The sequence below is a fragment of the Terrapene carolina genome, unplaced genomic scaffold, assembly GCF_002925995.2.
Source record: "Terrapene carolina triunguis isolate 2854851 unplaced genomic scaffold, T_m_triunguis-2.0 Scaffold88, whole genome shotgun sequence".
Lineage (NCBI taxonomy): Eukaryota > Metazoa > Chordata > Testudines > Emydidae > Terrapene > Terrapene triunguis.
The window spans coordinates 51,089,807-51,116,807 of NW_020664439.1; the positions used below are offsets into that span (position 1 = coordinate 51,089,807).

Consider the following 27,001-nt stretch of genomic DNA (forward strand, 5'->3'; position numbering starts at 1 on the left):
ATGATGTGTCCTTTTATGGCCAAATGCTATTTTTGTACAAGACTCTGTAGTCCTTCAAGGACTCTAGGGCTACCCTACAGTCCTTGGGTGTGTAGACACCGGCAGTGCATAGACATCACCATGTTGATCAACAGCAGTATTATCCACAGCGCATGTTTGGGCATTGGCTGCTATGTGGTTGTCCATACATATGTTTATGAAGCACTATGCCATCACAGCATCTTCCAGGGTGGATGCAAGTTTCAATATGGCGGTCCTGAAGCTTGTTTAGACAGACTCGGAGCCCTGCCTCCAGGGGGTACTGCTTGTGAGTCATGTAGGTGGAATACATGGCTACATCTACTCAAAGAAGAAGAAACAGTTACTTACTGTAACTCTGGTTCTTTGAGATGTGAAGCAGATGTGTATTCCATACCCAGCCTCCATCTTCTCTGGGTGTTTCGTGAAAAGGAACTGAGGGGGTTTGGGGTGGTGCCACTTCTAATAGCCAGGGGAGGGGCTGTGGTCATGAGGCATGAGCGCTATCCCTTTACCCATACTGCTAGATAGTGCTGCTGGTGACTGTTGTTTTAAAAAAGCCACATTCAGCTCTTCTTCAGGGTTAGCTCGTCTATAGTAGACACCTACCATGACATCACCCTTGTTTTGTACCTCTTTTGTCCTTATCCATAGACTTTCAACAGGTCTGCTTCCCACTTCTATCTCAACCTCAGTGCAAGTGTATACATCTTTGATATACAAGGCAACACCACCTCCCATTTTCCCCTGCCTGTTCTTCCTGAACAAGCAGTACCCTTCTATACCAATAGTCCAGTCATGTGAATTATCCCACCAAGATCTGTGATGCCAGTTGTCATAATTGTGATTATTCAGTAGCATTTCTAGTTCTTCCTAATTATTCCCTGTTTGCATTAGTATACAGACAACTAAGATGTTAATTAGATTTCCCCTCTATATTCCCTTTTGTCTCTCTTGTGTCCCTGCTGTGATTACCCAGGTTCCCCCCAGATTCCTACCCATCACCCAGGTCTGCAAGTTTTGAACATACTATGGGTTTTTGTTTCCTGCTCCCATCAAACCTAGTTTAAAGCCCGCCACACTAGGTTGACCAGTCTGTATCTGAGGATACTCTTCCACTTCCTTGATAGGTGGACCCCATTTCTGTTCATTAGTTCTTGGCACATCATCTCATGGTGAAGGAAGAATTTATTTAGTGTGTTTCCATAAATGTAGATAGTAGTAAGTGATCAAAACATCTGTAAAATAATTATTAAAATGTTTTTAATTTTCTTGTCAATGTCAGCGTAAATCAATGGAGATCTTGTTGTTAATGAATAGGCTGTGCCAAATATAAGTGTTCTTTGTGTGCTTAATATCTCATATATTTAAAACGTGTTATAGAATAATTCCATAGCCACAAGTGTATCAGAATTAATAGACTTACTGCCACTTTTTACATGATTCTGATAATTGCGTTTAAAAAGGAACAGACAGGTAAATTTAGCTTTTGTAAAAAGAAGCTTTTAAAAAAACAAAACAAAGCAAAGACATTTTCAGGATTTGGGTAATTTTTCATTTCCAGTTTCTTTCAACAGCCTTTACAGTGTTGTTAACCCCAGCAGTATAGCTCTGTGCCAGTGCAAGAAACCTGAAGGAGAGACTGCCTGTGTGTCAGCTTAGAGAGTAAAAGTAAATAGCATAGGTATTGATAAGAAAGTAAGGTTTTATAAATTTATTTGTTTTAATAATCAAAGATTTTCTTTTTGGTATGTGCAAGGACATTTATGAAAATAGTATTTTTGAACATCGTGTCTCTGTTTAACAAAAAGCATTAAAAGTTCTGATTTTAAATTGGGGCGAACTCCATATTTTTCTAGACATTACTCCATTATTCGCTAACTCAATCAAGGGTATGCTACCAAGCTGTATATTATGTGCATTACAACTATACCTCTGTTCTTCAAGGAAGTGTTTTCCCAATGGGGCAGCATAACTTTTTTAAACCCAGCAGGACTACATCTTCCTAGATTGTTTGATACTGATGATGCTGTATGGTGCAGGAGCAAAGTTGAAGTCATACTTTTGTTAACATTCTTTTGCTTCTGGGTCTTGTCTAGATAGAGATGTTAAAAACATGGTAGAGAGGTGCTCATATGAAAAATTAGGAACAGGGAAAAATAGACAAGATGAATAAGTATCTTTGAAGAAACTGGTTCCTTAAGTAATTCATGTTACGTTTAAAACTTGGAAGCCACTTTCCTTTTCTCTATACCTCGTTCACAGAAAATGGGAAAGACCCTCACCAAAGAAATGAAGTTTGGACTTGTTATGACATGTCCAGTTATTTATGCTATGTGAAAAGTCCAGAAAGTCTCCCCACCCTATTCCTGGTGTGCTGTTTCTCAGGATGATAGACAAAAATATATAACTCCTCCCCTAAACTTTCTGTCTAGTCTGAGTAAATCTGGTAGTCAAAAATAGATACAAAAGAGGGGGACTCACTACTGTACAGGGGCACCAACCAGATGAGAAGTTGGTCCATCCCCAGGCCTCCCAGTTTGCTGGGAAAGAAAATAGTTCTGGGATTCCTACCAAGGTGCTGTCCCTTGACGGTGCTGGAGGCACCCATCTTTTGTATCAGCCTCCAACTAATAGATTTCTGAAAAACTTGAAGCCCCTTCCTTCAACTCCATCTTGCTGTTGTAAGAGAGAAGGAAGCATTTATTCTATTCCCCCCCCCCCTTCCCCCGCTTCAGACCTTGAATTCCACATTCCCCAGTCTCCTAGATGTGATGGGACTGTATCCATTACTTTGCTTCTCCCATAGCCTCTTTGGGTTTTTTTCATCCTCCTATCCAGTTTCTGCCTCTCCTGCTAGTTGGGAAGGGTATGAGAAGCAGGAAGGAGGCATTGAACTTCAGAAAAATTGAGCAACAACCCCCTGAGCTGTTTGTCTGCCGGCTGAAGAGCGCTGCTTTGGTTTACTTTAGAAAATATATGCGCTAGACACTTAATTATGTGACAAATGAATACTTAGATTCTGCAGAATTTGTTGGCCTTATGGGATTTTCAAGCCCTATTTTATCTTGCTATTTTGGTTGTGTATGACCAGTTTTACTGGTTGGCATATGTTGATCATTCACAGAGCAGTAAGAAAAAAACAGCAATGGTAAGTCTGAGATGATGCCACCTCATCACCTATGCTAAAAATGGTCCAAGAGTAGGAGAAACTGGGTGTCAGCAGAGAATGCCATACCCATGTTCTTCAAAAGCAAGTAATAAGTCAATTAACTGAATGAGAGTGTAGTTGAGACTAAGCAGAATCTGGTGTAAAAATGTTAACATTTGTGAGAAAGATATGTTTTATTGTAACAGTTTTTCATAGATTCCAAGGCCTTGAAGGGACCATTTTGATAATCTAAAGTGATCTCCTGTACAACACAGGCCATAGAACTTCTCCAGAGTAATTCCTAGAATAGATCATTCATACAAACATCCATTCTTTATTTTAAAATTGTCAGTGGTGGTGAATCCACCATGACCCTTGTAAACTGTTCCAATGGTTAATTACTGTCACGGTTATGCTTTGTTTCCAATCTGAATTAGTCTAGCTTCAACTTCCAGCCTTGGAGCATGTTATACCTTTCTTTGCTAGAATGAAAAGCCCTTTATTAAATATTTGTTCCCCTTGTAGTAGAGGACTGTATAGACTGTAATCATGACACCCTTTAACCTTCTCTTTGTTAAGATAAATAGATTGAGTTCCTTGAGTCTGTCACTGTAAGGTATGTTATCTAATCCTTTAATCATTCTCAGAAGTATTGGAGCATAAGCTTTCGTGGGTGAATGCCCACTTCATCAGATGCAAGTAATGGAAATTTCCAGAGGCAGGTATAAATCAGTATGGAGATAACGAGGGTAGTTTGAACTAACCTCATTATCTCCATACTGATTTATACCTGCCTCTGGAAATTTCCATTACTTGCATCTGATGAAGTGGGCATTCACCCACGAAAGCTTATGCTCCAATACTTCTGTTAGTCTTAAAGGTGCCACAGGACCCTCTGTTGCTTTTTACAGATTCAGACTAACACGGCTACCCCTCTGATACTTTAATCATTCTCGTGGTTCTTCTCTGAACTCTCTCCAATTTATCAACATCCTTCTTGAATTGTGGTCACCAGAACTGGACACAGTATTCCAGCAGTGGTTGCATCAATGCAAAATACTGAGGTAAAATAACCTCTCTACTCCTACTCAAGATTCCCTGTTTTATGCATCCAAGGATCTCATTATCACTTTTGACCACAGTGTGGCACTGGGAGCTCATGCATGTTCAGTTGATTATCCACCACAACCCCCAAATCTTTTTCAGTCACTGTTTCATAGAATATAGTCCCCCATCCTATAAGGATGGCCTACATTCTTTGTTCCATTGACAGCCATATTAAAATGAATATTTGTTGCTTGCGCTCAGCTTGCCAAGTGAGCCAGATCACTCTGAATCAGTGACCAATCCTTTTCGTTATTTACCACTCCCCCAATTTTTGTGTCATCTGCTAATTTTATCAGTGATGATTTTATGTTTTCTTCTAAGTCATTGATTAAAAATGTTAAATAGCATAGGGCCAAGAATCAGTCCCTGTGGTATCCCATTAGAAACACACCTGCTTGATAATGATCTCCCATTTATAATTACATTTTGAGACCTATCATTTAGCTAGTTTTTAATCCATTTAACATATGCCAAGTTAATTTTATATCGTTGTAATTTTTGAATCAGTCATGTGGATTGAGGTATTTTGTTTTTCTTTTAAAGAAAGAAAGAAAACAATTTGGTGATAGGACTTAATTTGTGGTTTTTAAAATTATACAGTATTTTTCAAATTTCCTTCATTTTTTTCCCTTTCCAGTCTAAATAATGGTAGTTTTTGTCATTCAGTATTAGAGGTGTTGCCATCTATTGTTAAGGTTGCCCAGGATTTCCCTTTGTTACCCTATATTCAGTTATTTTATAACTTTGCCAAACTTTAATTGTTTGCATTCAATTTTGCCATACTGGATATCAATTTTGGAAAATTTCAGCCAAAACAGTTCAGATGCTTCCAAGAACAGAAAACACATTATTTTACCCTTGTTAAAAAAAATTCTTAGACCTTTCTTTGAAAGCCTTTCACTGTAATTGCTGTCAGCTGTTGTGGGCAAGGGTGGGTCCAGACGCATCCTTTACACATCATAATAAGGTAGCAAAGAAGTCTGAGAGGTTTTGTTAAAATATTGCTGTGTTTTTACTGTTAGAAAGATCAGGAATGTTGAATTTGGTCTTCCCTCACTTTGCTAGAGACCGTCACAATGTTTGAACTGTGAACATTTCATAAGAACATAAGAATGGCCATACTGGGTCAGACCAAAGGTCCATGTAGCCCAGTATCCTGTCTTCTAACAGTGGCCAATGCCAGGTGCTTTAGATGGAATGATCAAATGATTCATTCCCTGTCACTTATTCCCAGTTGTGGCAAACAGGCTAGGAACACCATCCCTGCCCATCCTGGCTAATAGTCATTGATGGACCTATCCTCAATGAATTTATCTAGTTGTTTTTTGAACCCTGTTATAGTCTTGGCCTTTACAACATCCTCTGGCAAAGAGTTCCAAAGGTTGACATTGCGTTGTGTGAAGAAATACTACTTTTTGCTTGTTTTAAATGTGCTGCCTATTAATTTCATTTGGTGACCCCATCTTGTGTTATGTAAAGGAGTAAATAACACTTCCTTATTTACTTTCTCCACACCAGTCATGACCTCAATCATATCCCCCCCTTAGTCATCTCTTTTCCAAGCTGAAAAGTCCCAGTCCTATTTATCTCTCCTCATATGGGGGGATGGGATAGCTCAGTGGTTTGAGCATTGGCCTGCTAAACCCAGGGTTGAGAGTTCAATACTTGAGGGGGCCAATAAGGGATCTGGGGTGCAAAAAAACGAAACAAAAACTGTCAGGGACAGTACTTGGTCCTGCTAGTGAAGGCAGGGGACTGGACTCAATGACCTTTCAAGGTCCCTTCCTGTTCTGTGAGATAGGTATATCTCCATATATTATGGAAGCTGTTCCATACCCCTAATAATTTTTGTTGCCCTTTTCTGAATCTTTTCCAATTCCATTACATCTTTTTTGAGATGGTGCGACCACATCTGCACACAGTATTCAAGATGTGGGTGTACCATGGATTTATATAGAGGCAACAAGATATTTTCTGTCTTCTTATCTATCCCTTTTTTAATGATTTCCAACATTCTGTTCGTTTTTTTGACTGCCACTGCCCATTGAGTGGATGTTTTCAGAGAATTATCGACAATGACTCCAAGATCTCTTTTTTGAGTGGTAACAGCTAATTTAGACCCCATTAATTTATATGTGTAGTTGGGATTATATTTTCCAAAGTGCATTACTTTGCATTTATCAATGTTGAATTTCATCTGCCATTTTGTTGGCCAGTTTTGAGAGATTCTTTTGTATCTCTTTTCAGTCTGCCTTTACAAAAAGCATGTTGACTCTTCCCCAACAAATTATGTTCATCTATGTGTCTGACAATTTTGTTCTTTACTATAGTTTCAACCAGTTTTCCCTGTACTGAAGTTAGGCTTACTGGCCTGTAATTGCCAGGATCAGCTCTGGAGCCCTTCTTAAAAATTGGCGTTACATTAGCTATCCTCCTGTCATTTGGTACAGAAGCTGATTTAAATGATGGGTTTCAGATTTCAGTTAGTAGTTCTGCAATTTCACATTTGAGTTCCTTCAGAACTCTTGGGTGAATACCATCTGGTCCTGGTGACTTCTTATTAGTTTATCAATTTGTTCCAAAACCCCCTCTAATGACACCTCAGTCTGAGACAGTTCATCAGATTTATCACCTAAAAAGAATGGCTCAGGTGTTGAAATCTCCCTCGCACCCTCAGACGTGAAGATGAATGCAAAGAATTAATTTAGTTTCTCCGCAATGGCCTTATAGTCCTTGAGTCCTCCTTTAGCATCTCGATAGTCCAGTGGCCCCACTGGTTGTTTAGCAGGTTTTCTGCTTCTGATGTACTTAAAAAAAAATGTTTGCTGTTACTTTTTGAGTCTTTGGCTAGCTGTTCTTCAAATTCTTTTTTGGCCTTCCTAATTATATTTTTTACACTTCATTTGCCAGAGTTTATGCTCCATTCTATTTTCCTCACTACGATTTAACTTCCACTTTTTAAAGGATGCATTCTTGTCTCTGCTGCTTTTACTTTGTTGTTTAGCCACGGTGACACTTTTTTGGTTCTCTTACTATGTTTTTTAATTTGGGGAATACATTTAAGCTGAGCCTCTTTTATGGTGTCTTTAAAAAGTTTCCATGCAGCTTGCAGGGATTTCACTTTTGACGCTGTACCTTTTAATGTCTGTTTAACTAACCTCCTCATTTTTGTGTAGTTCCCCTTTCTGAAATTAAATGCTACTGTGTTGGGCTGCTGTGGTGTTTTCCTCGCCCCAGGGATGTTACATTTAATTATATTATAGTCACTATTACCAAGGGTTCCAGCTCTTGGACCAGAAAGCATCTTTTCTATTGAGTGTGTGTTAGTTGGAATTAAATGGGAATTAATCAAAACAAAAAAGCCCCACAAATTTTCAGAGTCCGAATCAAAATTTTAAAACAATTAAAACCTTCATCGTTTTTGGTGGTGGGAAAGGAGAATTAGAAGTTGGGGTGTTCTTTCAGACTTTTATACATCATAACATTTTTTGGTTTTTGTGTGTCGGTGTATGTATTAAAAAACATAAACTATTTTTTTTCATTTGCAAGTCATCTTTAAACAACTTCTTGTTCCCTTCTTATTTATCTTGTTGCATATTTTGTTAATTGGGTGCTACTTTTTTTGACTTTTTTTTTAGTTTCGTATACGGCACATTTTAGTTACCCTAACTGTATTGAAACACAGCGTTTGAAAAAACACACAAAAATGATTATCTAAATTAGTCTATAGTCAAGATTAATTGAATAAATGATCCAAAATCCATCAGAGAGAGGAGAGATTCAAAAATTTCTCAGATGAGAAAAAGCCTAAATTAAATGGATTATTTTCAGAATCATAGAATATCAGGGTTGGAAGGGACCTCAGGAGGTCATCTAGTCCAACCCCCTGCTCAAAGCAGGACCAATCCCCAACTAAATCCCCAAATTGCCCCCTCAAGGATTGAACTCACAACCCTGGGTTTAGTAGGCCAATGCTCAAACCACTGAGCTATCCCTCCTCTGGGATAAATGGTATAAGCATGTGAAATATTTAACAGTTCCGCTTTTTTTCCGTAAAATAATTCAATAAGTTTGTAGTTTAGGATCTTATAATTGAAAAGCTAGTTTATTTACACTCAGTGTTATAGAATTAAATGGTGCCTGGGCTTACATTTTCCATTGTCATTAAATTATTTAAATATCTTCCATAGCACAGACAAAAAGCTAAAAATTAGGGCTGTCAAGCGATTAAAAATGTAATCAAAATTAATAGCACGATTAAAAAAATCGTGATTAATCACGCTGTTACACAGTAATAGAATACCATTTATTTAAATATTTTTGGATGTTTTTCTACCTTTTCAAATATTGATTTCAATTACAACACAGAATACAAAGTGTACAGCGCTCACTTTATATTTATTTTTTATTACAAATATTTGCACTGTAAAAAACAAAATAAATAGTATTTTTCAATTCACCTAATACAAGTACTGTAATGCAATCTCTTTATCATGAAAGTTGAACTTACAGATGTAGAATTATGTACTAAAAAACCTGCATTCAAAAATAAAACAATGTAATCAGTCTCTTCCGGTAGAATGATTTATAAAGGAATAAGCAGATGTACTGTCTAAGAGGATTTAAATATTCTCGAGTAAAGGAGGGAAGGGAATGTGAGTATGTGGAGCATGTGTGATATTCCCTGAACTTGGTGTCACCAAATGAAATTAATAGGCAGCAGGTTTAAAAAAAAGAAAAGGAAGTATTTCTTCACACAATGCACAGTCAACCTATGGAACTCTTTGCCAGAGGATGTTGTGAAGTCCAAGACTATAACCGGGTTTAAAAAAGAACTAGATAAATTCATGGAAGATAGGTCCATCAAGGACTATTAGCCAGGATGGGCAGGGATGGTGTCCCTAGCCTCTGTTTGCCAGAAGCTGGGAATGAGCAACAGGGAATGGATCACTTGATGATTACCTGTTCATTCCCTCTGGGGCACCTGGCATTGTCCACTGTCGGTAGACAGGATACTGGGCTAGATGGACCTTTCCCTGGAATAGCCAATCCTTGTGGCTATCACTTCAGCGAGGAGGGTCTCCGAGATTAAGGCTCTTATGTCAGAGCCCCCGTACATGGTGTTCTACAAGGATATGGTTCAGGTGTGTCCCCATCCTGCTTTCCTGCCAAAGTTGGTGTTGCCTTTTCTTGTTAACCAGGACATTTTCATCCTGGTCTTCTGCCTGAAGCCTCATGCGTCCAATGAGAAGAAGCGTTTGCACACCCTGGACATCAGGTGGTCCTTGGCTTTCTACTAGAGCGTACTAAGCCCTTCCATAGATCAACTCAAATCTTCTTCACTGTGGCTGACAGGATGAAAGGCCTTCCACTGTCTTCTCAAAGGCTTTCGTTTGGATCACCACCTGCATCCGTACTTGCTACAAGTTGGCACAGATTGTACCTCCACCGATAGCGATGGCCCATTTGACCAGAGCTCAGACATCGTCGGCAGTCTTTCTGGCGCAAGTCCCTATCCAGGACAACTGCAGGGCTGCAACGTGGTCATCGATGCACACCTTCAGGACCCATGGTGATGCAATCTACAGGTCCATAAACTCCTACCCACCTCTGGAGATACTGCTTGGGAGTCACCTAACATGGAATGGACATGAGCAAGCACTCGAAGAAGAAGAAAAAAGGGTTACTGCACTTTCATAACTTGTTCTTCGAGATGTGTTGTTCATGTCCATTCCATGATCTGCTCTCCTTCCCCTCTGTCAGAGTTCTGGCAAGAAGGAACTGAGGGATGGGGGAGCCAGTGGCACCTCTTATACTGGCACATATGCGCACCACTCCAGAGGGCGCCAGAGCTGGTACTCTACGGATACCACTGAGGGAAAAAAATCCGTCATCGGTATATGTGGCGAGCACACACACCTAACATGGAATGGACATGAGCAACACATCTCAAAGAACAACAATTATGAAAGGCTAGTAACCGTTTTTTCATTTCTCCTCATGCTCCCACTCAACTGTGTTATAGATTTCATCCATTGCCTGGTCCTGCCACAGAGCAATATGGAGGTTTTTACCCTAACAGATTTCAAAATATGGAAGCACTGACACCACCTCTTCCAGCTGTCTGCCAAACTCCCTTCCAGGCTGAAGGATCCATTTGGTTTTTAAGTTATTAAATTTTTGCCAAATATATATTTACATCTGATACCACAATAAAGATGTGACTTGCTGGAGTTCTGGTAAGAGGCTGTTCTTTTATTTCCTGGGCCCTGCCGGTAACATGGCTCAATGTTACAAAATGTTATATATTGTAGTTACCGCATAGGTTGGGTTACTATTACAGACTTCAGTGGCTAGTGTTACAGTTGCAAATGCTGATCTTCCTGGAGAGAATGGGTGGCAGATATAACTACCACCCACTCCAGACCGTCGAACAGATAAAGGTCCCAAATGTTTATCTGAATTGTGTCATGTTTAGTCTTCACTGGGAAATATGTGCAAAGTCCTCAAAACTAGGCCAGATCACTGAATCAGCTAAGGGGTTCTCAAACTGGGGGTCGGGACCCCTCAGGGGGTCGCGAGGTTATACATGAGGGGTCGCGAGTTGTCAGCCTCCAACCCAAATCCCTCTTTGCTTCCAGCATTTATAATGGTGTTAAATATATAAAAATTTGTTTTTAACTTATAAAGGGGGGGGGGTCGCACTGAGAGGCTTGCTATTTGAAAGACGTCACCAGTACAAAAGTTTGAGAACCACTGAGCTAACATCTTATGGCACTCTAGCAGACAATTCAAAGAAAAGACATGGTAGTGCAAGGTCAGTGCTTAGATTAATAAAGCATACAATGAATATGAACAATAAAACATCAGCTACCTCTAACCCTTTTTACATTAGGAAAAGACTACTATGATTCATAACGGCTATCATTTTAAGTTTTTTCCATTTAACAAATATTTTATTTAAAATTGAGTGGGGAAAAAACATAGTTTTTGGTTTTGTTCAAATTAATTGATAGTACCAATATTTGGGCTTAATCTTTGACATCTACTACAAAGCCAACAAGAGGGAACCAAGAATGTGACTCTTTTTGTGGAGTCTCATTACAATATTAGCTTTCATTTTTTACAAATAGAAGTTAATAACTTTAGATTGCCTTTTTTTGTATTTTTAATACCAGATACTTTTTAAAATGAACTGCCTGATTAAATACTAAATTGATGGTAACTTAAAAGACCAAAATACTGTAAAGATCTTCAGTGGATAGTGGCTCCGTTTTGTGCTAGTGCTTTGTTGCTATATTGACCTGTCAATTCATATACAATGTTAGCATGGTCGGGCCCACTCCTGGTTCCACAGTAATTTTACCCATGTGATATGTCACACTGAAGTCAATGAAACTAGTCACATTTGTGTAGGTTGGGCCCCTACACAGTTTAAAAAAAAGGGCATGAGCTTGTCTAATGTGGAATTTTAGATGGAAGATGACTGGAAAAGGGCTCATGTAGTGCCCATCTTTAAAAAAGGGAAGTACAGCCCAGTCAGCCTCACCTCAGTCCCTGGAAAAATCATGGAGCAGGTCCTCAAGGAATCAATTCTGAAGCACTTAGAGGAGAGGAAAGTGATCAGGAACAGTCAGCATGGCTTCACCAAGGGCAAGTCATGCCTGACTAACCTAATTGCCTTCTATGACAAGATAACTGACTCTGTGGATGAGGGGAAAGCAGTGGATGTGTTATTCCTTGACTTTAGCAAAGCTTTTGATACCGTCTCCCACAGTATTCTTGCCACCAAGTTAAAGAAGTATGGGCTGGATGAATGGACTATAAGGTGGATAGAAAGCTGGCTAGATCGTCGGGCTCAACGGGTAGTGATCAGCGGCTCCATGTCTAGTTGGCACCCGGTTTCAAGTGGAGTGCCCCAGGGGTCGGTCTTGTTCAATATCTTCATTAATGATCTGGAGGATGGCGTGGACTGTACTCTCAGCAAGTTTGCAGATGACACTAAACTGGGAGGAGTGGTAGATATGCTGGAGGGTAGGGTTAGGATACAGAGGGACCTAGACAAATTAGAGGATTGGGCCAAAAGAAACCTGATGAGGTTCAACAAGGACAAGTGCAGAGTCCTGCACTTAGGACGGAAGAATCCCATGCACTGTTACAGACTAGGGACCAAATGGCTAGGAAGCAGTTCTGCAGAAAAGGACCTAGGGGTTACAGTGGACGAGAAGCTGGATATGAGTCAACAGTGTGCCCTTGTTGCCAAGAAGGCTAACGGCATTTTGGGCTGTATAAGGAGGGGCATTGCCAGCAGATAGAGGGACGTGATCATTCCCCTCTATTCGACATTGGTGAGGCCTCATCCGGAGTACTGTGTCCAGTTTTGGGCCCCACACTACAAGAAGGATGTGGAAAAATTGGAAAGAGTCCAGCGGAGGACAACAAAAATGATTAGGGGGCTGGAGCAAATGACTTATGAGGAGAGGCTGAGGGAACTGGGATTGTTTAGTCTGCAGAAGAGAAAAATGAGGGGGGATTTGATAGCTGCTTTCAACTACCTGAAAGGGGGTTCCAAAGAGGATGGATCTAGACTGTTCTCAGTGGTACCTGATGACAGAACAAGGAGTAATGGTCTCAAGTTGCAGTTGGGGAGGTTTAGGTTGGATATTAGGAAAAACTTTTTCACTCAGAGGGTGGTGAAGACTGGAATGGGTTACCTAGGGAGGTGGTGGAATCTCCTTCCTTAGAGGTTTTTAAGGTCAGGCTTGACATAGCCCTGGCTGGGATGATTTAGTTGGAAATTGGTCCTGCTTTGAGCAGGGGGTTGGACTAGATGACCTCCTGAGGTCCCTTCCAACCCTGATATTCTATGATTCTGTGATTCTATGAAGTATCCCTTTTTTGACTCTGTGATTCAGCATTGCGTCAGTGATACGTTGTGTAGCTCTTGATTACTTACACTTTCAGTCGAAGATTAGACATGGCAGCTCTATGATAATTAGAGGAGTAGCTGTCAGTTCCTTTTTGGATCTTAATATCCAAACCATTAGATAACTGTGGAGACTATTTCACACTGAATCTCAAGCAGTTTATGCACAGTTCATAAAATTCTTCTGTGGTTAAAAGTGCCTAAATATTCACAATCCTATTAGTTAAATGCCTAATAACATGAAATACAACCACACCTTTTTAATGTTCTGACTTGATAAACTGTAATGTCTCTCCATATTATCACAATACAGAAAAAATAATCCTAAGTGTATGAGCATATACTTTGCTTGTGTTCCATAAGCAGGTGTTTTTATAGGCTGATGGTTTAAAGGGACACTGCCAACTTTAAAATCACACTTGTCTGAAAATATTTGTTTTTTTTTCAAATAACTCCTAGGATTACTAAAATTGAGATGAGAGAAAATGAAACATTATTTGTGTTTTATTTCAGTTTATGTTCATTTGCCAGCACATTATAGAGTTAATTTGACTGTTTCCCTTGTACAGTACATTCCTCCTATTATTTGCGTGGAATTTTCATGCCGCAATAGCAGGGGGCCAAACACTTAAAAATGTGATTGTAAAATTATTAAAATTGGAGTGGTGAATTCAGGCCAGATACTACCTTTAACTCAGTTTTTTTTAAACTGACCAGAGTTCAAACATTTAACAAAGTAAATTAAAGGGAAGCAAATTTTGGAGAGATTTTTGGGATACAATGTAAAGACGTTTAGGGGAGGAATAAATTTGTCTCAAAATGATAACTTTCTGCTTTATATAGACCTGTGGAAATGTCAGAAGACCTTTGCCATCTACTCAATAATCCATGCACATCATTGATTATTTATGCTTTCCAAAGGGACCGTTATGTTTAGAGCTTAATGATGCTCTTTAAATAGAGCAAGCGAGTGTGCACACATGCATAGTACTTGTTAAAATAGCATTTTGCTCTTTGTTTTCCTATCGGATAACTCACAAAATGAAAATAGTATTTTGAAACCTTTCTAGAATAAGCATACATCACTTTTTAAAAATACAACATTAATTTTCTGAAAAGGCTTGCGTGGATTACCTGTCTGATGACCACTTACTCTCATGGCCACAAATGGGAACCATCAGGCTTGCTGATTTTACAAGGAACCCCAGGATGGAAATGCCTCAGAGTGTCCATCTTACACGGCCACAGCATCCTTTCCAGCATCAGCAGCAGGCACTGGGTGTTCATAAGTCTTTTAGTTCAGCATCATTGCCTGTGTCCTCAAAACACAGAGGCAAGTTCACAAACCTACGTGATAGTGTAAAAAAGAGTCCTACAAAAAGCACAGCCAAAGTGAAAGCTAGTAGTGGCTGGTGGTCTGATGGATCGTGGCCTAACAGTTCCTTAGAAAAGGTATGTATTTTAAAGTAGCAGATGTTTTTAGATACGAAGAATGGTGTTTTTTCCTTAGCAAATTATTTTATGCCTTCAGAAAAGAAATGAAGCTACACAGTGTATAATGGGCATTTTGTATGAACTGTAGAAAAAGTTAATATACTTGTTTTCTCTAGTCTTATCCTTAATATTGCCTTCAAATTTCCATTTACTGCATGTTTCATTTGAATTCCATTTTGAGACACTGAAGAAGGCATATTTCCAAGTTTTAGGTGTCATGCTGTTATGGAATTTTGCTGATCATTATTTGTCCTATAAGGGACAAATTTGCACTTTGTTTTCCACAAAGCATTTTGTTTGAAGGTGGAGGGAAGCTGAATTCCTTTTGCAGTGGAGTTCATCCCACACTTGTACTGTAGCAGTGCTGTAATATGCCCTGTTTTAATTCATTTTTTTGGGATGCGCACACAGTACTTTTTGTAGTTTTCAGTTCAACTGCTATTTTGTTCTTTTTTTGGGGGGATGGGGAAAGGAGGGTGTTCTTGTTTGGCTAAATTCTTGGTCTTTAATGGAAAACTCTGGAGCACTTATTACATTGGCCTCACCAGTTAATGTATTGATTATTTCTGTTCTAAATAACCTATTTATAAAGCAAATCACATGGAATACTTTATTTTAAATGGTTCGATTTTGGTTACAAAAATTAGATAGGCCTATTCCAATGCAAAATCCCTATGCATTTACCTGAAAATAATTAGGTTGTTTATCTTAATGTTTCAACATGCATAACTTCATTATCGAACAAAACTCCCTTTAATGCAAATTTCTAAGATAGCATAAAAAATTTACATTAGATGAAGTACACTAGTAGTATAAAATGTGGTAATACATATTTCTGTATAAAACAATGTATATTATATAGAAATTGTACCGAATTATAATATATAATATGCAAATGTAATTCAAAATATTATATAAACCCCCTACTGATGGTGTAGGTAAGGTTGTGTTGCATCCATTTAAAGCAGGGTTTAAATGCCTTAATTAAAAGAGAAAATTCATATAAACTATTTTTAAATGAAGAATTTTTTAATGGGAGACACATAAGTTTTCAAAATCCATGTAGTATTTTCAAAATTCTTACACATTTCAAAATGCTATTCTTGTATTCTAAAAATGCAATTTTTTTCTTTTAAATTTACCAGGGATTCCATAAAATTTTAGGCCTCTATACTATCATAATGCCACCAGTTAAAAATATTTATATTTCATACAGTGGTATATCAAAAGCCACAATAGGAGAATTTGTGGGGAAACAATGCAAGTTTATCCAAAGTTTTTAGGCCTATTATGTCTTGCGTGCCTGTTTCACCAACTCATTTAAACTTTTGTTGTCTTTTAAAAATATAAATTCCCACACAATCTTTGTGAATGTAGTTAGTTATTTATCATTTCAGTTTCAATATTGATTATTATGAACTGACAACTATAAAAACTATGTCCTTCATGTGAAACTAATGAAGTTTAGTATTTCTTTACAAAAAGACACAAATTGATATGTGCTCTTCTACAAGGCCTGATATCTCTATCTATCTAATAGGATTTGTTGATAGGTACTGTATGTATCTCAGAGACCTTTCTACCACATTGTGGCCTCACATCAGTTGATCCTGGAAACATTCTGTAACAGCAGTGGGTGTTGGTGAGGATGGTTTCAGCACACTGTTACAACCACTGTTAGGAAGTCTCAACACTTTCATACTGCTTTAGCTGTACATAGAAGACTGAGTTGCAGTTTTGTTTTTTAAATAAATAAGACTGAGTCTTATTAGGCAGTAGTTTGCATAGTTGCTAAGGTTTGCTTAGCTTTATCACACTTTATGCAAATCAGTGGGATAATTTGCATATTTGAAGATAATTTGAAAATAACCATAAACTTCTGTTTTTAGAAATTTGTGTGGGTTCAGTACTGGTGAAAGGAATTGGGTCGACACTAATGACAAGTCACTGTTTTTTTTTTCCTCAATGGATTTCCCCTTGAGTAGCGGGAGGAGTTATGGCAAGGCAGAATCTCATTACTTGCATACTTCAGATTGTGTGCGCAGTGCAGTATTTTGTTTAGGATCTTTTTTACACTACACCACACCCACACACGCCCACATTCCTGTATGTGTGTTAGAGAAGACAAGGTCACAAAAATTCACTTGCACTTAGAGTGGCAGGTGGTGAAGTTTATGGTGGGCCTTCATTCCTGGGTGATCTTAGTTCCTGGGAGGAGCTCCTTTCAGAGCCCCTTAGGCCTGGTCCCCACTAACCCCCCCACTTTGGACTAAGGTACGCAAATTCAGCTACGTTAATAACGTAGCTGAATTCAAAGTACCTTAGTCCGAACTTACCGCGGGTCCAGACGCGGCAGGGAGGCTCCCCTGTCGATGCCGCGTACTCCTCTCGCCGAGCTGGAGTACCGGCGTCAACAGCGAGCACTTCCGGGATCGATCCCAGAACATCGATTGCCTGCTGCCGGACCCTCCGGTAAGTGTAGACGTACCCTTAGAAAGCTGTGTCTCCTACATAGATGAGCTTTAACCTAACTATAGAAAGTTCATTGTACCAGAGGAGAGAAGTGGTCAACACCAATCTTCATTCTGGTGCTTTTGTTCCTAGGCCAAAGCCATTGAGCACCTTGAAGATAAGGACTGGGACCTCAAACTTGATTCAGTGTTCCATAGGAGGCCAATGTAGGGAGTGCAGGACAGATTTGATGTGTCTGTGGTAGCCAGTGGTGCTGAGATGTGGTGCAGCATTCAGTACCAGTTGGAGTTTCCTAGCTGAACGCTTCATACTCCAGCTAAGAGATGATCCCAGGTATTTGCCTCAGGCTCAATGTTTTGGAGCACTTCAGCAAAAATGGTGCAACCATTTCCAAGAACAAGATTAGGGAAAAATATATTGTTTTGCCCATATTAACAAATTGGTTGTAAACTGGTCCTCCATGCTTTGGAGCAGGGACTTGAAATTGGCAGGAGGAAAGGTCATCCTGGTGCAAGGAAAGTGCTCTTTGCTGTCCCTGTGAAAATTTGACCAATTTATAAGCCTTTCAAAAATCTCAGTTCACATGTGCTCACTAGAATCTAAAGCCTCTGAAGATTCTGTCTGCACCGAGCATACTCCAGTTCAGGGCTCTAGGGACTGAGCAGGACTTTCCCTGGAATTTGCTGTTCCTAACTGCTGTGGGCCACTATTGGCTCAGGCACAGAAACTGAAAGCAGGGAGGCTGTCTCCTATACTCTCAGTGCCCTCCTAGTACCCAGGCATCTTATTCCTATTATTCTGGGGAATAAGTTGGACCAAAGGGCCTGAGGGCTGGGGGAGAAGATGACTGGGACTGAGAGCTGGTAGATTGTAGGGGTAGAGAGAACCTGAGAGTAGGAGGGTGGTAGATTGGGACGGACTGGGTCAGGGAGCCAGGAAAGAAATGGAGTGGGGGAACACATGAGGTGGATGGGAGGTAGAGACGGGGACAAAGATCCTGGTGATGCAGGAGAGGATGATTAGGAGCCAATGATGGGGGTTTGTCTTACACAGGACAAGGGGCCAGAGGGAGAACTGGGACTTGTTGGTCAAGGAGACCAGGATGAGGAGCTCAAGTAGGGGTGGGCTGGCACTTTATGTGGAAGGAGCGACAGCTGGAAGCTGACTGGAGTAAGCATGTAACTCCAGTGGGAAGACCGATTGGATCGGGGGGGGGGGCAAAGAGAACACTGAGACTAGCTGTAAAAGGTGGACGGGAGGGAAGAGAGAGAAACTGAAAGAGAGAGAGGGCCTGGAAAGGAAACTGGGCTAAGGATCCAGGGGGATGGTGTGCTGGAGCTGAGCCAGTGGATGGGAGTGGGGTATTGGGAAGACAGGATGAGAAGCTGGGAATGGCTGGGCAACAATTCTGAAGATGGAGAGGAGAGTAGGAGTCTGGGGAAGGACACCTGGGGCCAGTGTCAGAGAGTGGGGGAGACGTTGGAGAAGGGAGGGGAAGCCTAGGAGCCGATGGGAGAAAGGACAACAAATCGACTGATCCTCATGGGAATGAGTCTACTGCTGCTATCGTTTAGTCCAGTGGTTCTCAACCAGGGGTACGCATACCCCTGGGGGTACGCAGAGGTCTTCCAGGGGGTATTCAACTAATCGAGATCAGAGTTTCTGAACCTGGAGGTTGCAACCCTCGGGGGGAGGGGGGGGTCCACAGGACGGGTTTAGGATGGTCGCAAGTGCAGGGTCGGCATTAGGGAGTGGCAAGCATGGCAGTTGCCCGGGGCCCCACAAAGCTAAGTTACATGCTTCAGCCCCGGGCGCTGGGACTCAGGTTTCAGACAAGGGCCACGAGTGAAAAACAGGCCCAAGTATCACATTATAATGTAAATAGAATACACCTCTACCCCGATATAACGCTGTCCTCGGGAGCCAAAAAATCTTACCGTGTTATAGGTGCAATCGCGTTATATCGAGCTTGCTTTGATCCGCCGGAGTGTGCTGTGAAACGTTTGTATTTTTATGTCTGATTTTGTAAGCAAGTAGTTTTTAAGTGAGGTGAAACATGGGGTATGCAAGACAAATCAGACTCCTGAAAGGGATACAGTAGTCTGGAATGGTTGAGAACCACTGGTTTACTCCTTTAGCTCAAGTGGCAGAGATCTAAAGGCTCTAACCCTGCTGATGAATCATTTGGATGTCAATACAATGCCACAGGATCGAATTTTAATTTTCAGTTTGCATTTTTAAAAACCTAGGAAATCACAAACAAAAAACTATTAAAAATGAATGAGACAGTTTTAATTATGTAATTTTCTAACTTTTGAGGATTTATTTTGCAACCTTAATGTTCTTTTAGTGTAGCTCTTACTGTATAATACAAATAGCTCAAATTGGGGTTAAAAAGGGTTGTCGTCTTTGCATTCAAAAATGAGTCAAATGACATGCAAGTGAGGTTGGTTGAAGAGTTGACCAGAGATTTGTATACATGAGGCTACAGTATATGTAACTTCTCAAGCTAGTTAACTAGATCAACATTATCTAAGGTAACATATGTCTCTCTAAGACCTGCTGATAACTGGAGTTCTGTTATATTGTACATGTATTTGTCTTTTGTTACTTTTGGATACATCTGTGTACCATCAACTTTCTAGAGGCATCTCCTTTCTACAGTTAAAAATGTAATATTTAGAAAATTGTGAGGCTGTATATTTAAAGCTGTAAGGATATTCTGATACCTTTGAGAGAGAAATTTATTAGTAATCCCTTAAAATGTTAAACCATTGTTTTCTAATATTAAAAGAATTTAATATTTGAAGTGTTACTGAAATGCCTTTTCTTACAGTATAAATGTGCAGAAATGTATTTAAAATATATCATGCATAATTTTGAAATCTTCTTGTTCTATTTGATCATTCTTTTAAATGGTTTAAAATTTTTGCTGTTTGTTGTATTTTTGCGCTTAAATTTAGTTGGAATATCAAGTTTTGATATACAGTAAGTCTTAATTTTGTTCTGCTATTATGCAGATCAGTATTTTAATGGATGTTGCCTGTAGTTCATATTATTTACTGCTTGGTGGTGGAACAGTATTTTAAATTATGTGCCTTTAAAAATTATTTAACTCCATTTTAGCACAGAATGGGGTTCCTAAATTGTCTTAGCACTTATCTACAAATGTTGTTCCTTTGATTTAATTAAATCAATTCCTAAACTGATATAATTAAACCTGAGTAACCCATCAAGAGTTCTGTCAACATAAAGGTGTTTATACATGTATATTTTATTTTATTACAGACACCTTTATACTAGGCCTTTTCGATTAATCACAGTTAACTCACGCGATTAACTCAAAAAATTAATCACAGTCGCACTGTTAAGCAGTAGAATACCAACTGAATTTTATTAGATATTTTTGGATATTTTTCTGCATTTTCAAATATATTGATTTCTATTACAACAGAGAATAGAAAGTGTACAGTGTTCAGTTTATATTATTTTTATTACAAATATTTGCACTATAAAAATGATAAAAGAAATAGTATTTTTAAATTCACCTCATACAAGTACTGTAGTGTAATCTCTTTATCACGAAAGTCTGTAGATGTTGATTTTTTTGTTACATAACTGCACTCAAAAACAAACAATGTAAAACTTTAGAGCCTACAAGTCCACTCAGTCCTACATCTTGTTCAGCCAATCTCTAAGACAAACAAGTTTGTTTACATTTCCGGGAGATACTACTACTTATTTACAATGTCATCTGAAAGTGAGAACAGGCGTTCACATGGCACTTTTGTAGTCAGCGTTGCAAGGTATTTACATGCCAGATATGCTAAACATTCGTATGTCCCTTCATGCTTCGGCTGCCATTTCAGAAGACATGCTTCCATGCTGATGATGCTCGTTAAAATAAAATGAGTTAATTAAATTTGTGTCTGAATTCCTTGGGGGGGGGAGGAGGAATTGTATGTTTCCTGTTCTGTTTAACTGCATTCTGCCATATAGTTCATATTATAGCAGTCTCGGATGATGACCCAGCACATGTTCGTTTTAAGAACACTTTCACAGCAGATTTGATAAAGCACAAAGAAGGTAGCAATGTGAGATTTCTAAAAACAGCTACAGCACTCAACACAAGGTTTAAGAATCTGACGTGCCATCCAAAATCTGAGAGGGACGTGGTGTGGAGTATGCTTGCAGAAGTCTTATAAGAGCAACACTCCAATACGGAAACTACAGAACCCGAACCATCAAAAAGAGAATCAACCTTCTGGCATCTGACTCAGATGATGAAAATGTACATGCGTCAGTCTGCTCTGTTTTGGATCGTTATCAAGCAGAACTCATCATCAGCATGCCCTCTGGAATGGTGGTTGAAGCATGAAGGGACATATGAATCTTTAGCCCATCTGGCACGTAAATATCTTGCGACACTGGCTACAACAGTGTCATGTGAACGCCCCTTCTCACTTTCTGGTGACATTGTAAACAAGACACGGGCAGCATTATCTCCTGCAAATTGTAATCAAACTTGTTTGAGTGATTGGCTGAAGTAGGACTGAGTGGACTTGTAGGCTCTAAAGTTTTACATCGTTTTATTTTTGAATGCAGTTATTTTCTTGTATATAATTCTACATTTGTAAGTTCAACTTTCATGTTATAGATTGCACTACAGTACTTGTATTAGGTGAATTGAAACATACTATTTTTTGTTTTTTACAGTGTAAATAATTGTAATAAAAATAAATATAAAGTGAGCACTGTACACTTTGTATTCTGTTATAATTGAAATCAATATATTTGAAAATGTAGAAAACATCTAAAGTTTTAAATAAATGGTATTCTATTATTGTTTAATAGCACGATTAATCAAGATTAATTTTTTTATCACATGATTAATCATGATTAATTTTTTTAATCGCTTGACAGCCCTACTTTATAGTGGTAGAACTGAATCCACACGAGGGAGTTGCACCAATTTAACTAAGTCAATTTTTCTTCCAGTTTCATTAAATCAGTGCAGAACATGTATTCCAGACCTTACTATTTTTCTTTCGGAAGTACACAGAAACTACATTAGTTGTTCACTTTGCCAGTTGTTTCCCTTCAGTTACCCTTTATGCTGTAGATAACATATGATGTGTCGTGGTGTGGATCTAATGCCAACTGAAGTCAGTTGAAGTCTTTCCATTCACTCCAGTGGGCTTTGGAGCAGGCCCTTCCTGATCCTGGGAAGTTAGTGACAATCAGGGACGGCTCTAGGCACCAGCAAAGCAAGCAGGTGCTTGGGGCGGCAAATTTGCAGGGGCGCAAGAATCCAGCATGAGAGCTGAGAACCAACAGGGAGCCCTGGGAGCTGTAGTTCCTTGGTTAGCTCCCTGCCTATAGAGCCAGCCCTGGAGCAGGGAAAGAACTAAATTTCCCAGCATTTCCTCGGCCGCAATTAACAGGAAAGGGAGGGGGAAGGAGTGTAGAACTGAAACCTCATGCTGCAGCTTGCTGTAAATGGTAGGGACAGAGCCAGCTCTAGGTTTTTTGCCGCCCCCCACCTCAGCCCTGGGCTCCCCCCGCACCTCTGTGTTGCCCCAGCCCTGGACTCTCCCCTGCCCACACCTCCTGCTGCCCCAGCTCGGGCCCCCACCTGCACCCCCCTGCTGCCCCAGCCCTGGGCTCTCCCCCCACCCGCACCCCCTGCCACCCCAGCCCTGGCCTCCACCCGCACCCCCTGCCGCCCCAGCCCTGGGCTCTCCCCCCACCCGCACCTCCTGCCGCCCCAGCCCTGGGCTCTTCCCCCACCCGCATCTCCTGCCACCCCAGCCCTGGGCTCTTCTCCCCCCCCCTGCACCCGCACTCCCTGCTGCCCCAGCTCTGGCCCCCACCTGCCCCCCCGGCGCCCCAGCCCCTGGGCTCTCCCCCAAAGAAAGAATTGGGTGGACTAAATGGACATTACATCTCTCTATCTGAAGCCTAGCAAGCCAGGTACGTGGATCCCACTAGAATTTAAAATGAAAAGTAAGGGAGGGGAGGCTCTACTAGACTGGGCAGCTTTAGATACAGTACCAGGCACGTAGGAGGATTTACACTTCTGAGCCATGGAAGCAGAAATTGACTTTTCTTTTCCAGATTTAGCTAATATTCAGAAAGGGAATCCAGCACCTGCCTTCCAGATTTGAACACCCTCAAAATTCAGGAGTGCTCAAGCTCAATTTGGGCAGCTGTTACTTCATTTCTCTCAAATCAAATATACTGATCCACTGTAACTTGCTGTAGAAAAAGTAGAATAAATTGAGCAAGAAATGCTTCCCAGTGGTTATTAGGACTGGAATTGCTATTTTCAACAGCCATTGCTTTTTTTAAATTTATTGTTATTATTATTATTATTTTTAAGTTTTAGTTTTATTTGTTTAAAAGGAAGACAGTGATATTGCATTGGCAAATTCCCCATAGAAACAAAGAATGGAACAAAAGAATAATAAAGGCACCTCAACTTTTCCTCATTTATGTAGGACAGTCTTATAATATGCATCCAGATAGCCTTCAATCACACAAGCTGAAAATTGTTCCACTTTACTGCAGTTCTGTAACCATATGGGAACCAATCCTGTCTGTGTTCTGTCCACATCCAAAATTCCTGCTGAATGACCCGCCTTGGGAGCGAGTTACCAGTGACCCAGGGCTGGGGCTGCAGGAGGGTGCAGTGTGTGTGTGTGGGGGGGGGGGGGGGGGGGGCGCCCACTTTTTTTTTGCTTGGGGCAGCAAAAAACCTAGGGTCGGCCCTGGTGACAATAGATGTTGTGAGCACTCAGTACCTACAAACACAGGGCTCCAAACTGTATGGTGGCATGCTCTATGTATTGTAAGATAACATCTTTATGTACTTAAGAGTCTATTGTTTAAAGATATCACCTTTTATTGTTAAATGTTTTTAACATCTAAATCCATTTAAATATGACTGTTTCCTCAATTTGTCTTGTTTGTGTTTTTCTACTTTGTATCACTTTCTTGACCTTTTTTATTGATGATTTTTAGCCAACAGAAGCTGTTCCTCCCTCTTCTCCCATTCTCCCTGTGATCCCTGTCTCGCCAGTCCCTGCTGAGACCACTGTCATCCCATCCTCTACATCGCAGGTTTTTATTGTCTTTTTTTTCACATTTTTTATTTATTTTTATAGCTGTTCTTTTAAATAACATTTTCCCATTGTTGCAGTCAGGTTTGTTCCATGAATTATAAAGTGAATAAATTATTAATCCATATACAGTGTAAAGGAAGTACAGCAGTTGTGCTTAAAGTTGTAAATGTAGGAACACCTTTCTTTTTAAAATCTGTTATTCTGTAACTCTATGAGAGTGCCCTTTCTGAGGTATCCTTTAGACGATTCAAGATTAAGGTTAAGGATGTGCATAAGTGTTTGTCGGATCAGAACATTACTGTTTCTAGAAATCCCTGTTCCAAAGTGTCAGCTTGTCTGGGGTTACCATTGTAACTTAATTTGTGTTCTCTGGCTTACAGGTTAGTTAGGCTTTATATCCTAAAGCAGCAAAGGAGGCTGAAATATTTCAAAGATACTATTGATGGTGTTTATCATGGAAGTAAATTCATTGGAAATAAAATTTAGTATCACAAAATGATCATTGTGTTTAAAATCATATGCAGCACTATAGAAGTGTGTAAGAAATGTTTGAAGATTGTTGGATGTGGGAGTGACCCTACAGAGTTTGCATAATCAATTGTTTCAGTGCAAGTTACATGTAGAATTAAATACTCTGACAATAACTTCTAAAAAGTTCTCAACATATTAAGTGATACTGCAGTCTAATGGAAAATTTACACCATTGAAGATAAGTGGGAACTTCTAATTCTGAGAAAAATAGAAAAAGGGTAAAATACCTATAATTGAATAATATTTCTGGGCTTTGAAAAACATGTGGCTTTCAATCAACTTAACTATAAATCAGTTAAGTTACTATGAAATACTAAGGACTAGATAGGCGACATTATTCTAAGAAAAAGATGAGATGAGATCCTAGAATAATAGAATATCAGGGATGGAAGGGACCTCAGGAGGTCATCTAGTCCAACCCCCTGCTCAAAGCAGATGAGATGGCAGGCAAAACAGGAGACTAAGCTGAGCTACTTTCTGAATTTCTTATTGTATTGTCTGCAACTTTATCTTCTACTCAGTCTCTGGTCCCAATAGAAATAATAATTAAATATTAAATTATTCATATACTACTAGGATTAGAGCTGATCAGCTAATCAGAGTAAACTTTTTTCTACTCAGTGGAGAAATCAAATATATAAATACTGTAATGTTTTGAATAAGTAGATAACTATCCAGTCCTTTCAGTATTCTAATGATGTAATGGTTTTTCTGACAGGAGCAGAGGTTCAGTAGAGGAAGTAATTATATGTACAGTAAGGAATCTGGAAAGTAGAATGGCCTGGCTTGCCATTCTACTTATGTGGTCTTTAATTTGTGGTTTTTTAAGGGTGGAAGGAGTGTGTTCTACAGACTCTAATTTCCTTTATTTTAATACACTTCCTTTTAAGAATCCCAGCAGGAATGCCACTATCTTTCCACAGAAATATGAATTCGGAGCTTGAGTTCAGACTACCACTGAAGGGACACCTTGCAAGCTACTGGTGGAGAGTTCTGGTGCTGAGGCTGTTGGGCTTTTTTCTAGATACCTGTGATCGCTATTGGTTTATTTCCCTCACTGGCTAGCTAAATTCTCATAGTCCACCAAGACTAAATATAAGCCACACCCCTGGCTAAGGCTGAAATGGAAGCATCTTAAATGGAGTGCAGGTTCTCATGCTTCTCATTTGCCATGCATACTACATCCTGAATTAGGCGAATGGAGTTGTTGCTGCAGAGAGACATGGATGTGGGCCAACACTGCTCCCCCATTTTTCCTGGGTAAGATGTGTTGGCAGCTAACCACTTTTCCCATCAAACCTGTTTCCTATCCTTGCTGCATCTTCACCACTAGCCAATATTATAGTTAATTGTTACCAGTAGTGCACTGTGCTGAGCTGGATAGCTTCAGATGACCCATGCAGAGACAGAGTCCATGCCAGTGTTCCAGCCTCAGTCTGTCACTGTTGTCAGTGCTACTCTTTAGTACATTGTCAGTCTTTTCTGAATTAGGAGGCAAAAGAGTAAAATTGAGAACTAAGCCATTGTTTCTGTCAGTGCAGTGTGATGACGTGGCTCACTCCTCTTTACATTTTATTTTATTAAGCTAGTATTTTGTCTCTAAGGTATTGCTTACATTTTCATAGTGTGTTTTGTGAAAGAGTCAGAAGAATAAGTATTAGAAGAACTAACAAGTATGGAAGGGCTAGAAAAACTAGGATTCTCTCTCACATATCCCCACACTCCCTCTTTCCCATGCCCGTCAAAAAAGCCACTGTTGATTTTAGATCTATTATACTTATAAATAAATTAAATAAATTATTGGAGATATCCTATCTCCTAGAACTGGAAGGGACCTTGAAAGGTCATCGAGTCCAGCCCCCTGCCTTCACTAGCAGGACCAAGTACTGATTTTGCCCCAGATCCCTAAGTGGCCCCCTCACAACCCTGGGTTTAGCAGGCCAATGCTCAAACCACTGAGCTATCCCTCCCCCCATCTGCTCTATCATGTACACATAACCAATAATACAGTTATTACAGCTCTAGTACAGTTTTTCTCCAGTCCCACCACATTATTTTCAGGCCTATAAAACCAACACTCTTTCTGGATCTTCATCAGTCAAATTCAACAGAGGGTCCTGTGGCACCTTTGAGACTAACAGAAGTATTGGGAGCATAAGCTTTCGTGGGTAAGAACCT

At 39.9% G+C, this 27,001-nt stretch overlaps 1 protein-coding gene across 12 annotated transcripts in view; it reads left to right on the top strand.

Moving 5' to 3' along the window:
* Window positions 1-27,001, top strand: part of DLG1 (discs large MAGUK scaffold protein 1) — a 371,668-nt gene that overhangs the window by 143,405 nt on the left and 201,262 nt on the right. For 8 of the 12 annotated variants that reach the window (XM_026650152.2, XM_026650157.2, XM_026650147.2 and 5 more), the window contains one exon: window positions 24,192-24,290. The exons of the other annotated variants lie outside the window; for them this stretch is intronic. In XM_026650152.2, the coding sequence (XP_026505937.1) occupies window positions 24,192-24,290 (99 nt within the window). The remainder of the gene's footprint in view (window positions 1-24,191; window positions 24,291-27,001) is intronic. 12 annotated transcript variants of the gene reach the window in all.